This window comes from Coffea eugenioides, chromosome 8, assembly GCF_003713205.1.
Source record: "Coffea eugenioides isolate CCC68of chromosome 8, Ceug_1.0, whole genome shotgun sequence".
NCBI classification, from domain to species: Eukaryota; Viridiplantae; Streptophyta; class Magnoliopsida; order Gentianales; family Rubiaceae; genus Coffea; species Coffea eugenioides.
Window position 1 is genome coordinate 27,539,306 of NC_040042.1, and position 16,775 is coordinate 27,556,080.

General features: G+C 34.2%; 1 protein-coding gene across 1 annotated transcript; it reads left to right on the forward strand.

The window, feature by feature from the left end:
* Nucleotides 1–5,941: 5,941 nt before the first annotated feature.
* On the forward strand, nucleotides 5,942–7,394 carry LOC113781323 (zinc finger protein CONSTANS-LIKE 4-like). Its single transcript, XM_027327242.1, has 2 exons — nucleotides 5,942–6,741; nucleotides 6,850–7,394. Exons 1-2 carry the CDS (start codon nucleotides 6,010–6,012, stop codon nucleotides 7,156–7,158), a joined length of 1,041 nt encoding a protein of 346 aa, XP_027183043.1. The 5' UTR covers nucleotides 5,942–6,009; the 3' UTR covers nucleotides 7,159–7,394.
* Nucleotides 7,395–16,775: the final 9,381 nt, after the last annotated feature.

The following is a 16,775-nucleotide window of genomic DNA, read 5'->3' on the forward strand; positions in this document are numbered from 1 at the left end:
AGAATGAACGAACGAACGAACAAACGAATGGCTCCCTGTGAGCCCGTATCCTTTTAATGTATGTGTTATTATCGCTTTCCATTGTAAATGTTTCTTGAATTATTGATTATCGATGGTTAATGTATTGGCTTTGTTGTTGAATATGTGTTCGGAACCTCACTGAGCTTTTAGCTCATTCCTTTAGTTTTGTTTTCCTTCACAGGGGAAGACGAACAAGGACGAGAGCTGTGTATCGACTAGCCTAGTCTAGTTTCATTTTGTGATGGTTCTCGCCCTAGTGCTTGGCACGGGCTGGTTGTATAAAGAATGGAGAACCTTTGTATATTCGATGTTGTACTCCCTTTTGAGATAGAATGTATATAAGTTTTGCTTAAGTTTGGATTGTTGTTATGTTGTTCCTGTGGTTTTATTCCGGATTTGTTTGAGAATCGACTGAGTTCCGGCGAGAGTTAGGCAGGCGGTCCACCGAACCCTTTGGTTCGCCTTAGGGGGAGGTGGGGTTGTCACATTATCAAGATAAAGAAAAAGAAAGAATCCATACAAGTTGACAAGCTGCAGCTACCATAAATCCCTGGATCGAATCCCTGCAGGGATTCACCAAGGGATTGAGCAGAGCAACACGAATTGAAGTTCTGACGACAAACTGCGGGAGTAATCGCAAACGGATTCTCTCGCAGTTTGTCTCCCTTCCTTTCTTCTTCTTTGTTTCTTTTTTTGACGCTCAAACCTTCCTTGCGCCACTTCCGTTAGCCAATGTTGTGACTTTTTTAGTTTCGAATCTTTGCTAATTTCAGTTCCAATTAAAGTTGATCATTTTACCCACAAAACAAAAGACGTTTTGCATGTAAATGACAAAAATCATAACTATTCCATTTATTAGTTTAAAGTGCAAGTTAGTGGCACAAAATGGACAATTTATACCAATTGATCTTACAAATGGACACAAAACTAATATGAAATATATTCAAAAAGAAGATAAATTTAGCTCTTATCAGCATGAACAACCATGGAAAGCCATTCATCTAAAGATCCATATAATCAAAGAATTCTAAATCTCCCATTGAGACCATTAATTGACTTTAATAGTGAACATTCACTTAATCTAAACTATTGAGAAACTTAATTAGGAATATACAATTACATACTAACGAGTAGTAGTTTAAAGAAGAAGAAGAAGAAGAAATAGTAGTAAAATTCCTCCATTGAATTATAGTTCTAAACTATATATCCTAATTAGAAGATTGGGAACCTAAGGATTTACAAAGCAACACTTCAACCTAATTGAGGAAAGATCTAAGTTAACAACATGTAGAAAAAAAATTTAATGATGTAGAAGACACATATTAACAGATTAAGCCATATATAGCATGAAATTAAACATTTAAATTACTAATCAAACAAAATTCAACCACTGAATCATACTTCTAAGTTACGTACCCTAATCAGAAGATTGGGAATCGAAGGATTTGCAAAGCAAAACTTCAAGGAAAGATCTAAGTCAACATTAAAATAGCCAATTAAACAAAATTCAACCACTACATCATAGTTTTAACTTCTAAGGTACGTACACTAATCAGAAAATTGGGAATCAAAGGATTTGCAGAGCAACACTTTAACCTATTTGAGGGAAAGATCTATAAAGCTTAAGAACTTTTAATAAAGCAGAAGACATATATTAACAAACTAAGCCATATATAACACAAAATTAAACACTAAAATGTTGAACAAAATTTCACAGATTAAATGAAACAAAATAACATGAGATCCAAATATGAATGGAACAAATAGAAAGTAAAAGCAGAAGTTTTGCCAAAAAAACAACGTTGAATAAAACAACAAATAGAGTTAATTTCTAGCAAAGCATAATTTATAACTAAATAAATGTCCAAGTTACAAGAATATGAAGTTGAATCTATCTCTTGCAAAAGCTTGATTTGCAATACATGTAAACCCTGTAAAAAAGAACGACAAATAGCTATACCAAACTTAAAAAAAAAAAGAGGAAAAATTAAAGAACATAAAAGCGTGATTCAAATGCATAAAAGCAGAAAGAGACAAAGTAGGAGAATGGGTATGAGGGCAATGTAGAAAATTTAGTCGACTTAAAAGGGCAAAAAAGAAATTAACAAGCCTGCATTTCAGCTTAGTGAAATGGAAGAATTTGAAGCAGAAGAGTTACATTTGTAATGGATAGCAAAATAAATAACTTCCCTAGTTCAAACTAATTGCGTCTCAAGAACTTTGAATGATTAGTTTGCATCCACAAAAACTATCTGTCATTTATAGTCTGGAGGTCCAGTCCTATGGACTCGGGGCACGGACGGTTGCAGGTGCAACCGTCCCTGCCAATTTTGGTCATTATCAACACCATGTAACTTTCTTTGTACATCGTGTAACTTTTTTTTCACAGGATGTATTTTCACAACAGATAGTGGTGGGTCCCACACTTGGCACGGAAATCGAGTTACATGGTGTAATCTCAGCCGCACAAAATTTTGAGGGCCAATCTTGGCCCTCAACCGTGCAGGGACGGTCATCAGTCCTATACAAGTTAGTTGGACTCTTCCCTTCCCCTATAGCATAAAAGAAATTTTTTTTTAAAAAAAAAGCTTACATAGACAACTTACCAATCACATTTAAGGGCAAACAAGTAATTCTGCATGAATACTAACCTCTAATAATGCATTGACACGTGCACAAAACATTATATTAGTGCATGTAAGTTGAAAAGGCCATTTTTCACCAACCCGAACATTATATTTTTGTACAATTTACTTAAGCTATTTAACAAAAATAGTTTAAATTATTAAGATAACCCTAAAAGGGGTGGATGAAATCTTGTGAACAATAATCCACAAGCTCCTTTGCGTACGTATAGGAAACCATTTTTCGACAAGAATAGTAATCAACTCAAGAGTATAGATTTAAGCTCGATACCTTTTATCTCCCTTCTCCCGTCCTCCCCCCCCCCCCCCTCTCTCTCCCTTCAAACTTTGGTTATTTGCGCTGCTAAAACCCAACACCTTATAATAAACCCCTCAAAATTCAGCTTGGCAATTTCATTTTGAAGTTACACTCATTTTACCTCAAAATTTATTATCTTGGAACACATGCCTTCTTTCATTTATAGATGTTTATGAAAACATTATTTGATCTTCAAAAATGGCGCCTTTCAATATTGTGAGAAGATAGATCAACTAATTTGATGAATGTATAACAAGGAAGACGAATCACGAATTTAGATGGGGTGTGTGTTCAAGCAACTTAATTGCACAGCTTGTCAATTTATTCGACACATTGAACAACAAAAATTTTCAATCGTTCTATTAGATAATTATTGTTTTGATCATGTTATCAAATTTTATAAGATTCTAATATTAAGTGTAGCTAATCAATTCTATGAAGAAACACAAAATTCTAAAACAGTGATTTCTTACAACGTTTGCCTTCAGTAATCTGTTACACAAGATACTTCTGCAGCAAGGCTAACGTTGAATGAAAAGCCGCTGGCCTCCTCGCTAGTGGATTTTGTAAAGCAAGCTGATCAGGGATGAATGGATCTGAAATTGTTGATTTGCTTTGTCTTTTCAAATCGATTAAGGTTGTTATAATTTGTCATTGAAGTTGAATTGATTTTCAATCAACAAATGCTACTAGATATGTTCTTGAGTTTTTTTTATTTAATATAGAGTATCCCAAATTTTGTTGCGGTTAATAAAAAGAAGAAAGATATTTATGGCAACTTTTTTATTGGTCGAATTTTTAATCTATCAGGTCAAAGTTTTTAAAGGCACATGGATCATGGAAATATGACATAAATCTATCCTACGGTATATAAGGAGATTGAGTGGTGTTAAAACATAGAGTTGGTGAAAGTTGACCATTCCTCAATCAAAAGCTAGGTAAGTTACGGTACGTAATGAATAAATGCTCACAAAAGAGTAATTTAGGTAAGATTCTCTCAATCATGACAACCTCAAGAAAGACCAATAATTATTCGTGCTGCAAGAGTCAAAAAAATTGACGAATTGAAAACATGAGAACCACTCATTGGTACCGTGACTAGTGCCTAAAACTAAGATAACATCAGCAGCATGGTCTATGAGCAGGTTGATATAAGTAAGTGAATAATGACGCCTTCTCAAGCCCAATTTAACTAGTAGGATATTAGCGACATAACTGTGAGGTCTTGATTAAACTATCAAGTCTCTCCTTTTCTTTTTTCCTTTATAAGGTTTGGAATCATTTTTTATACTAATAATAATAATGATGATTATGATGATGCATTAAAGTCAAAAACATCAATATTTATAGGAAATCCACCTCTATGTGCAAATTTTGAAGTAGGTTTATGTCCCAAGTTTTGTATCTAAACATATATACAAGAATAGGGATAAGAAATCTAGTTCTTCAAGAAGCTATCATTTGCCATCAACAAGCTTATTTTTGGTTTGAATTGTACTTTTTTGAGAGCTTTTGTAGAAAAATTTATTGTAATACTTTTTAAAGATATGTATGTAAGGTAAAAAAAAGTGATTAAAATATTTGATAAGAAATATTTTCATGAAAATCAAAAAACTTTTTTCCACAAAAATGGAATCCAAATAAGGCTAAAAGGGATTTTAGAATTTCTAAATTCCATAAAGGTTAGAGAACTAGGAAGGTAATGCATTAATTTGCATTCATCACATATTTGATTTAAAAAAAAAAAACAACATTCCATTCAACCCTTCTCCCCACCTCCTCTCTTCTCCAACTTTTATCCTCCTCTAGTCATCCTCTCATAAACCTTCCTCTAAGGGAGGAAAATCACAGCATGGTCTCCCTCCATAAATCCCGATTTAGTCTGTTTTTCTAATAAAGTCTCTTCAAAATTTTTGTAATGAGAGTTTCTGTTTTTCTAGGAGTTTTTAGTGAGAAATTTCTTTCTCCTAGGGATCCTATGGAGATTTTTGTATTTTTTTTCTTATTATGTTGTTAAATATGAATTTATTTCAAATCTCATCGTCAAATCTGAAATTTTCTTGGCTCTTGAATTTAGTTCGACAAATCTCATTATCATTCTTGGTGGTAAAACCGTTGATTAGTAGATCTGTCGATTGCAACATGTATAGAAGGAAACTGTAGTGATTTATCTTAGAATATAATTTTGAAATTTTTTACATTTTTCAAATCTATTGTATTTGTTAAATTACAGATTATAATTTCTAATGCATGTTTAATCTACCACTATGGCAGTGATGCAAATCAAATTGTGCTGGACAATTTTCAACAATCCACTAAAGAAATTTGCTGTTTATTAAAACCAAAAAAAAATCATACTCTATTCGGTTTTCACATAATGCATCCAACTTTTTATCGTTATTACACCGCATAACATGGAATGTTTCAAAATTACACAATCTTTCTTACCAACTTTAATACGGAGCAAATTTAGCAAATTAAATTCCACGTATTTGTTTATATTTTCTCCCAAAAAATAAATATAGAAGTAGACAAAAACAAAAAAGGTTTTAGTGGTACAATGCGCTTGTAGAAATGCCCCTACAACTGTGGCAAAAGCCAGACCGCTCTAGAAACATCACGCCATTCCGATTTGTAAACACCGGCAATCCCTTGGGACCCACTATAGCAGCACAATCAACTTTTCTGGTTTAGTATTTTGATACAGATTTGACAAAAATCCAAACAGACCCTTCTGTACTAACACGTCTCTTATCTTGTGGACCCTATCTCCATAAAAACGACATCCCCACCTCACACCAAACGACAATCCTCCATTTTCCAACATAATTAAAACGCCCTTGTATTTTGGCTAAGCTTGTTACACTTGTTGAATCTCCATTGGCTATCACACGGATTGCCCCTGCCCACTAGGACATCGTGATTGCCCGCTTTATTGTCCGAAAAAGCAATAAAAGAAAAATTAAAAACAGTCACCACTACACAGCACGTCTTCTCTCATTTTCTAGTGAGAGAAAATTTTTAGATAGAGAGAGTGGAGAAAAAATGGGTGCAGAAGGTTGGAATTTAACGGCTAAGCCGTGTGACTCGTGCAAAGCGACGTCGGCCAGCGTGTTCTGCCGGGCGGACTCGGCGTTTTTATGCCTCGCCTGTGACTCCAAAATCCACGCCGCGAATAAGCTAGCCTCCCGCCACGGGCGCGTGTGGGTTTGCGAAGTTTGCGAGCAAGCCCCTGCAAGTGTGACTTGCAAGGCGGATGCTGCAGCCCTATGCAACGCCTGTGACCGCGACATCCACTCTGCAAACCCGCTTGCCCGCCGCCACGAGCGGCTTCCGATCAGCCCCTTCTTCGACTCGGCCTCGGCTGCCAGGTGTACCGGAGCTAGCGACGAGAAATGTTTGCTCGACGTCGGCAACGAGGCCGAGGAAGCGGAAGCAGCTTCGTGGCTGCTACCTAACCCGAACTGTAATAAGGATTTAGAACCGGATAGTCCGGAGTACAAGACTGCGGACTATTTGTTTACTGATATGGATCCTTATTTGGATATGGATTTGATATCCGGTGATCAAAAGCCTCATGTCATGCAGTATCAAAACCACCATCACAATCATGTTCACCAGCAGCATAACTCCGATGGAGTTGTTCCAGTGCAGAACAAGAATGATCCGACCCATTTACCCGGTCCAGTTGTGGATGGATTCCCCACCTATGAAATGGATTTTGCTGGATCTAAAAGTTTTATGTACAACTTCAGCTCTCAATCCATCAGCCAAAGTGTATGTGATATTTTTTTTTTTATTTTAGGCCAATCAGTTAATATACAGTATTCAGTTTTGACCAAAAAAAATTAATATATTCAGTTTATTTATTTTTATTTTTGGCAGGTTTCATCGTCTTCCATGGAGGTGGGGGTCGTACCGGACCACAATGCGATGGCGGATGTATCCAACAATTTCTCAAGGAGCGATGCCGTTCCGAATCCGGTCTCCGGCGTGGATAGAGAAGCGAGGGTTTTAAGGTACAGGGAGAAAAGGAAGAACAGAAAATTTGAGAAGACGATTCGGTATGCTTCGAGAAAGGCCTATGCGGAGACCCGACCCAGAATTAAAGGAAGGTTTGCGAAGCGGGCGGAAGTTGAAATTGAATCGTTAATAGTTGCTGATGCGTCTTACGGCGTCGTTCCGACCTACTGAATTGTGAAGTAAAATCAAATTTTGGGTGGATTTTACTTTTTAGCTTAATCACCTTTACTTCTCTGCTCTTTTTTGTTTTTTTTTTCGGCTTTTGGTAGCTGAGGCTACTTTATCTTTTGTTGACTATGTGGATTATGGTTAATGTATTGTACATATTTTTAATCCCCTTTTTTGTTGGTCAAATCTAATCAGCATTTTGGTGGGATTTGGCGATGAGAATGAAAATTGGCAACTAATTGTGCCTTGTTGGGTTAAATTGGGAGAAAGGATTATGAGGTGTAAATTCGGATTGCGGTTTTAAGAAGTAATTTTAGAAAAATAATATTTTGCCATCTTTAAACATTTGATATATATAAAACAAAAAGTGATCACAAAAAGTACTCTTAAAAAATTTTCAATAAATATATTTTTTTTGGGATAAATTTTCAATAAGCTTTGGCTCTGTTCTTTTTTTGGGGGAGGCAACACAAGACAGGTTGTGCTCAATTGAAATAGAAATTTTTTATTTTCTATTTAATTTAAAATAAAATGAAGATGTGAAATTTTTTTGAGAATTTCTTCTAGTTAAAATATAATATATATATATATATATATATAAATAAGATAATAGACTCCTGTGTAATGGTTTCTGCTCGGGGTTTACATAGATTCATAATTATTGTTATACCACCATCAAAAAAAGATTAAGATTTTGTTTGGATTGTATTTTTTTAAATTTTTTGTAAAAAGTGTGTTCACAAAACATATAATAATTTTTTTAAAAAAAATTATAATCCAAACATATTCTAAATTTCTCTGGACTAAGTGTGTAAGTCGAGAATTCAATTTTATTTGTCGAGAAAAACAAAAGAAAATAAAAGCAGATGTTAAAATATTCATTTGTCTAGTCATCTTTGTATATCTGTTAATTTTTCATATAATTTTTTTAGACTTCACTCTCAGAGAATAAGATAGGTTAGATTATAAAAATATTATTAAAAAATTTTCAATAAACGACTTGTCTGACTTCCCTCTTATATATAATGTTTTTCTTTCCCTCGATTTACGCAAGCTAGAGGCATGACTGAACTTCTTTGGGAGAATACAAGGAAAAGATTAATTTATTGGTGTAGAATCAAAAGGTATGTTGCTATTGGTGACTTGGATATGCTGTGGTAAGCTGACTATTGTTTATTTAAATACTTAACTATTGGTGACTATTGTTTAATCAGAAGGTATGTTATCTAACGTGTCAATCATCTTGTTGATTTACAGTCCCAGTGAAAATTATCGGTGGAAGCCCTTTTCTTTTCATATGGACAGATTAAGGCAGTAGTTCCTTTGAGTACTTTGACTACGGGGGTTTGAACTAAAATGATTGCCAGCAAATGATAATGAGGATTATTACTCAAAAGAAAAATTGATGCAACGACTTTTAAGTCACCGTCTTCTTCCTCCAAGAAAAGTCACTCTCTTCTTTACTAGCAACCTATTTGATGATATTTCATAATGCATAGGAATTCTGGGATGTTTACGAACGGAAATCTATGAGAAAGTGAGGCACGTGTTGTGTTTGGATTGTATTTTTCATCATTTTTCATGGAAAAATTACTGTAGCGATTGGATATATGTGAGGAAAAATGTGATAGAAAAATGTGATCACGGAAAACGATAATATTTTCCGACGGAAACAAACAATCCAAACAAGGTCTAAGATTATTATCTATATCTGCATATCAAGTTTCTGAAAAGAGGAAATAATCCGTTTAAAGATTTTGTATTCTAATGGACTACAAAGTCGATTAAGACGCTAAATTTTTTTATGGAGAGAAAAAAATTTTCCTTAATTGATTAAAAATTATCCTCATTTTTGCAATTCCATAGACGTATAAACATATTAAAACTGTACCAGCTTAAACTTCAAAATCAACAAAAGAAAAGTGCTCTATCATCAACATGACGTGCCAAGGGGTTGCAGCTTTTCTACCTTTGCGAAGCCAACCAACAATTTCTACATTAATGCAAGAATAGTTTCAGAAACCTCCCTTAAGGTCTGTTGCAATATTACTTGATACCCCTAAATTTTGAAAAAATTTCACTTACCTTTCTCATTTTCAGCTTTTTGTAATGTTATCAACCCAATTCAAAAAATATTATTAAGAAACTCATATTTGGAGAGAGGAAATGCTTTAATTCTAATAGAAAAAATTATACAAGTAGGTGTTTTTAAGGCACAAAAGATTACTATTTAAGCGTGCGTTCAAGCTAAAATATTTTTCTTTCACTATGAAGTGTTTTCATTAATTTGAGGAGTTTTATGAATTTTAAAAAAAGAACTTTCTAAATTTTTTGTATAGACAGATGACTTGAGTATAAAAAACAGACATAATGTTTTTAACTCATTTGAGGTGTTTCCAAAAAATGTAAAAGTAACTTTCTTTATTAAAAAGTATTTTTAGATAAATTTAGAATTTTATAAAACTTATAGAATTTTGTTTAGTATTTTAACTTTTTGTCCAAATCGATGGCTTGAATATAAGAGAAAGATAAATTATTAACAATATTTTTAGAAACTGATTTGAGGTATTTTCAACATGCAAAATGTATTTTTTTCTAATAATAACAATTTTTCTTTTGTATTTCTTGTCCGGACCGATAACATAGAAAATTACAAAAGGTCTTTCAATTTCATTAATATATTGTAATTCTTAAGGATTTAATTTGATTTATTATGAAAAGTAATGGTGCACAAGCAACGGGTAGTTTTTGAAAAGAAATGTTTTATATCTCTCAAACTAAGTTTTTAAATCATATCTTTTGAAATGGATTGATAAAGTTAAAAAATGCTGAAAATAAGGGAGGTAGGTGAAATTTCTTAAATTTTAGGGATCTCAAATGATATTAATATAAATATGAGAGGAGGTTACTAAAATTATCTCTTAATGCAAAATAAGAAAACCAAAGAAAAACCAATTTAAAAAAATATTTTGGGTCTTTGAATAATTAAGTGTAATTAAGAAACTAAATTTGTTAAATTAATGAAACTGTTTTGATAGGTGTCTATCAGTGTGAAACCCACAGTGTCTGTCATCCAATGGCAATTCTAACCTATAAATACAAAAATGTTTACGTCATGAATGACGTAACGAAAATCAGAGAAACGTGAACCACAAATTATCACGGATTTGACTTCAACTGTTCAACTCAACTATTAATGCTCTGGACCCCACCATATGCTTCTCAGTCAATTTAGAGAAAACCCAAGAAAGTTGAAAAGGGCAATTTTATGCGAAAAGGGCATAATTGACAAAAAAAAAAGAAGCCATCAGCTTCAGCAAATTGACAGGTGGTATTTGACTATTCGGTATCTACTATCCAGTGTAATAAATTAATAACACATGGTCCATGGATACATAAAATAATATTACTAAGACAAAAAAAAGTAGTTTACTTTCAAAAAAATATACACCACAAGCATATTACATGGTCCACAGATTATAAATTGATTGGTCCACGAGATCTCTCATCTCATATCCTTAGTGCTTATCCTGTTGTGAGTCACTACTCATCAGTCATCAGTAGTTCAGTACTGAGATGCATCAACTAGGGCTGCTTGATTTCTCTTCCGTCCTTTCTAGGAAGAAATTCTACGAAGGGTTATTGTGGATAAAGACACTTGGGATAAAGATATTTGGGATAATTTCAGCGGCTTTCCTTGAGTTCCGCGACAATTCACTTAACCTCTTGAACTTTAAAAGATATCTCATTTGCCTCCTTTATTTTCATCTTTTTTTTTTATAGCAGTGTAAACTCATTTTAAAATATATTATTAAAAAACTTATATTTGAATAGAGAATTCGTGTTCATTCCAATGTTGCCCTTTTCTTGTACATCTTTTTTGTTTTCATAATAAAATAGTTAATATCTTAAACTTTTAAAACTTTGCCGTTATAATTTTGTAGCCAAGAATTATAGGATGTTAACAAGATTGAAAAATATTTTAATAGTTTTCATATCATTAGTTGACACAATATATATTAAATTTAGAAATTCACAAACATTTTTCAGTAAAATAATAACTCCTTTTGGTCTTCGAAAACATATAAAATGAGTTTTTAAATATAATATAAATTTATTCTATTTTTCAGAAATTCTAATAATTTAAAAAACTTATCAAATTGATGGTAAACACTTTGCAGTTAATAATATTTTTTGGTTTGAAAGCACCTCAAATATACTCTTAAAAATAAATTATTTATACCTTAAAACACTTACTGTTATATTGTATCCCACTAAAATTGCACATTCAAACAATATGTCTATTAATTTCAACCTTTTCTTAATACACTTTTAATTTTTTCAAAAAAAAAAGTAGGATGAATAAGGGCACGTTTGGAATGAAATCATCTTCTTTATCCAAAAATGAGTTTTTTTAAGGGTTATTATCATTTTATCCCTAACCTTTATAGCTACTATCACTTTACCCCCTAATGTTATCCTTTAGTCAGTTTACCCATTTCCGTTAGCCAACTCATTGTTACTAATTTTTAAGACGAAAATACCCTTAAGCCTTGAAGAACTTGTTTCTTCTTTTTTTTTTTGCTCATAGTATTTGCAATTGTCTTGATTTTTTTTAAATTCCTTTTCTCTTAAAATGATATCCAACCTTTTTTTATTCTCTTTTTTCTTAAATCGTTCACAAATCCCTTAATTTTTATTTTTTTTATTTCTTATTTTATTCTCTTAATTTCTTGTCTACTCTACCTACAAGGTTATAATATAAAATTTTTTTGGACATATTTATATTTTTTCGTAAGTGTAAAAAAATCATCTGGAAATTCTTATACTAGAAACTATTTTTTACTTTTTCAGGCTGATAGATCCTTTTTGCAAACTTTCAAAAAAAAATTTGAAATTTCATATTCCAAGTGACAATGAAGAAGATTAACGACTGTTGTTAGATGCTACCATCAAATAAAAAAAAAATTCTATTGACCTTGAATGTATTCTCAATATCAAGTTTAGCTAGCTGTTACATATACATAAAGCATAATCATTGTCTAGTTGTGACAAAAAAAAATCATTCACTATCTGTCATTAGTGGGAATCCATCAAAATTAATAACAAAATATCATCAATTCATCCAGAAAGAAAAGAACAAAACATTATCTTCAAATTGTTGACCATTAGAAATATCATTTTTTGCCAACTGGTATGCTGGACTTTGAAGCAACACTTGACGATCCTTGGCTGGATAACAAATGGACTCCATATCTAGTTTGCACCTTGTGAACCTAAAAGAAGATGTGAAAATATGAAAAAGCATAACCGTACAACCAACACTACATCACTGGAGTTTATTAAATTGCACAAGGCTTCAATATTCAAACCTGATTTCCAGCATTGTAGTTTTTACTGCTTGAAGTTCTAAATGGAGCTCCGGTCATAATATCACCACTTGCTTTGTCAGTCATAATATCAGCACTTGCTTTCTCACTCATAATATCACCATTGCTTCCTCTACCAGCTCTAATAGTAGTCACTCTGCCTTCACTTCCGCTCTGACTAGCACACTTTGTAGTCACCATTTGTGGGGAAATCTGCAATGAATTTCATTTGTAAGTGATGATTGTACTGATAAAGGAAACTAGGCAAAAGTGAACAATTTTATCATTCTTGAGTAGTGAATAAAAGTTGTTCCAGTTGACATTCCCACACCATTCTAGTTGCCAATCCCACTCAATGGACCATAGCTAACACCTTTGCCACGACCCCTTCCCATCTTAGTTTCTTTACCTCTACTGTAGTTAACACTTAAGCCACGCCCCCTTCCAATAGCAATTCCCCTATCTCTAACATTGCCTGTACGTGCAACTTGGGAATTTTTTGGTTGTATGCTAGTTTCTTGTGAATTGTTACAGGTAGCTTTTTCAACCTAGAACAAAAAGATAAAGAAATAAGTTAACAAAAGCTGAAACTTGTTGAATTATGAATCAAATAAAGCTGGTTCACTACTTGTTTTCTTTTCCTAACTGTGAGAACCCGTACTTTTCTTAATTGCTAATATTAATTACACGCTTTTCCACATTTTATTTATTCGAAAATTGTGAAAATAATTTTTATGAGTAAATATAGTTTTTAGATGAGTTTTCTAGTATCGGTTAGATTTTTAGAAAATAAGAATGTATATCGGACGTGGGACCCACTAGTGCGGAAAGTTCGGTAAAATTCGGCCAACTAGGTTAAGATTTGGATACTGGGTTTAATTTATCGGTTGTTATGAGATATTTAGAGGTTACCAAGTGGTTGGTGTGAGAGAGAGAAAAAGTTAGGCAAGTAATTAATGAAAGTGACATGTGTCACTTAGAGATTCATTCCTACATTTGACTTACTATTCATCCTTTTACCATTTACTAAATAAACCCAAAAATTGACCAAAAATCTTCCATTTTTTCCAAGCTTGTGGCCGAACCTCTCTACAAGGAAGAAAGAAAGAAAAAAGCTCTCCAAGGTTTGCTTCAATCTTGCTCCAATCTACCAAATCAACCATTGAATCTTGGTTTTGCTCCATAGGAAACCTTAAGTGAGTGATAGTGAGGTGTTTTGTGGAGTTGTTTGGAAAGCTAAGGTGACTAATTGCTCTCTCTCTTGTTTTACTAAGGTGAGTAGTGAAGGACCCCTCTCCTCCCTCTAATGATGCTTAATTCATGATTGGTGGTAGTATAAGATGCACTTTTATGGATTATATCATGATTTTTGGATGAATTGGTGAAGTTTTGTAATTATTGGGGATTTTTCTGTTTTCATATGAATATGATTATGTGGTCATGTATGATGATTGGAAATGATATTTAAGGAAGCTAGAAGGTGGAAAAAGTGGTTAATTGCAAGCAATTTCTGTTTTGGAAGAAAATTGAAAAGTTAGGGTTTCATTGTTCTTCATTCTGCCCGGTACTGTAGCTCATAGTTAGGGGCCGAATTGGCCTTGGATTAAAACATGAAAGTTGTAGGGAATGATATTTTAGAGGTGTCTGAAAAATTTCAGGTCAATTAGAGTAGCGTAGCTTGAGAAAAGACGGAATTACCCTTGCTGCCCTGGTTTTACCCGAAATTGGGAATTGCTTCTGTAATTGGTTATTTTGGTTGGGAATGCTTCCGAATTGGTTGTTGAGGTCTTCTGATGAAATGTATCCCTGTTCCTTATATTTCGGATGGCTTTGGAATTTCTGGATTTGGACTTAGGTAGCCTGATTTATGATGTTTGCACCAGAATGCGATTTGTGAACCTATTTTTGCGGTTCTGATGTAGTAGATTGCATTTTTGACCTGGTTACACTCAAAACTGGGCTGAATGACCTTCTGAAACATTGTAGCCCTATATCTTAGCTTCGAAACGGTGTATCTTGTACCTTCATCTGACAATTGTAGTGCCTTTGGTACTATTACCGCAAAATGATGTCAAAAACTATTTTTTTCCGGGTTAACACTTACTCCATTTCCGGATTTTTTTGGTTTCCTCTATTTTGCTTGTGTGTGCTTATGGAACCCTATTTTGGTAATCTTTGGCGTTTGTTTATGACTCGTTATCGAGTCTCATTGTACTTGTTTGCACATTTTAGGGCGTGACGGTGGTTCACGACGTTCCTTTGACGGAAGTGCATGAAATATCACTTTCGAGCTTGGTGAATGTACTACTCACTTGTGTGTTACTATATGACTTTGATACTTGAACTTGATGAGTTAAATGTTATTGCACCATCGATATTGATTGAAGTGAGGGTGTACTTTATCACTCTCACTTATTTCTCATGTTATTGGAATGTTACATGAAATGTTACATGAAATGAAAAGTACTTGACTTGATGTCGTTTGGACGAGTATCCAACGATTGTGATTGTTACCATTGAGCTCAACCCCATTGGTAGTTGATTGAATCGAGCCGGCGAGGGCTTGGTCGTGCCAATTAATGAATATTGGGGAAAGTTATATGGAATCTTGTAGTATGCGAGACTCTCGATTCCGATATACTCGAGTAATACCACAGTGCAAGTGTTTGGAGTTCGGGCCCTGTAGGGGTATGTTCGGTGGAAGGAATGGAAGTAAAGTGGAGTCTACGGTTGGTTACTCTTAAACATTGACGGAGGGTCAATGAGCTTCGATCAAGAATGCAAACGAGGAAAAGGGCTCTTGAGAGCCGCCCGTATCCTTTTATCACCACCATTAATGTGTGCCTTTGCTTACTTTTGATGAATTGAACTGAAAAGTTTTATGCTTATGTGAACTTTACTGCTTGAGTGGTATTATCTCACTGGGCGTAAACTCATCCTATTCCTTTTATTTTCCTTACAGGAAAATAAATACTTTTGGACTGCAATTGATAATTGGTTGCCGAAATGAGTTAGTTGGACATATCTTTTGTATAACTCATTTATTGAAACCCTAAATGTACTTTTGGGACCGTTTCTCTTTTGATTTGGCAAACCAGACATGTATCCACTTTTGAATACTTTTGTATGCCACTTTGGCTTGTAAATGCTAAGTTTCAAGATGTGAATGTTTGCTTGATATTTGGTTGGGTTCTGACGGGTCGGTTACTATTCATGACCGACTCCGGGATTTCATTTTTTTTTATTTTTTTATTTTGACTTGTTTACGCTCGTTGTAAGTTCCGGAACGTATTAGCTCGCTCTATACCGAACCGTTAGTCCTGGCGAGAGCTGAGCAGGCAGTCCGCCGAACCCTTTGGTTCGCCTTAGGGGAAGGTGGGGCTGTCACACTAACATACAAGCAGCCGGTGTTTTTGCAACTCCTTACATTGTGATTTGTATGACCACAGTGACTGCAATGAATTGGTATGCCTTTTTTGCTAAGTTTGTTGGATTGCTGGTTCTCATCGGTCATTTTCTTCTTTTCTTTGTTAGCCTGCCGAGTGCTTTTCTGATAAGAGGGGGTGCCACTGGATCTGTATTTGATTTCACCCACTTGCTTTCATCTGGAACTGGTATAATGAGGTTCACGTAAGCCCTCTTATACATGTCAACTGTGTACCAATCATGAACAAAGTCAGCTGGCTCACCATCCCTATTCACAATTGCCACACAAGCATGAACACATGGGATACCTGTCATTTCCCACTCTTTACATGTGCAGCTACCTTCATTAATGGAAACTATATAACTCTTAGTAGGTTAAGCAATTTCCCATATCCCACTTTCTGATTCCCAACTTTCAAAAAATGGCACATGAGTCTTGTGGTTCTCTAATTTCTCAACTATTCTTGGGCAGATTTTGGACTTAACTCTTTTAATCCATTGTCTTTTCTCATGATACCTACACATGATTTGTCTTCTAATATTCTCAAACATGGTCAAAATAGGTTCTTGCCTTGCCTCCTTAACATATTGATTGAAGCTCTCGCATATGTTGTTGGTTAGAAGGTCACACTTAGTTCTACTAGAAATAGTGTGTCTTGCCCATAAGTTTGTTGGAACAGCTCTTAACCATGCATGAGCTTCAGGTGATATTGCTTGTAATTCTCTCATACTAGCCTCAAATCTGTCTGGTACATAGGCTCTAGCAGCCGCTCACATGATGTTCCTCAATTGTTTATCTTTGAATCGTAGCTTAAAATTGGCGTA

Bases quoted from the DNA above. Each gene is read 5' to 3' on its own strand.
- LOC113781323 (XM_027327242.1), top strand. From the start codon at position 6,010: ATGGGTGCAGAAGGTTGGAATTTAACGGCTAAGCCGTGTGACTCGTGC. The intron at 6,742-6,849 runs GTATGTGATATT...TATTTTTGGCAG, and splicing joins CTCAATCCATCAGCCAAAGT to GTTTCATCGTCTTCCATGGA.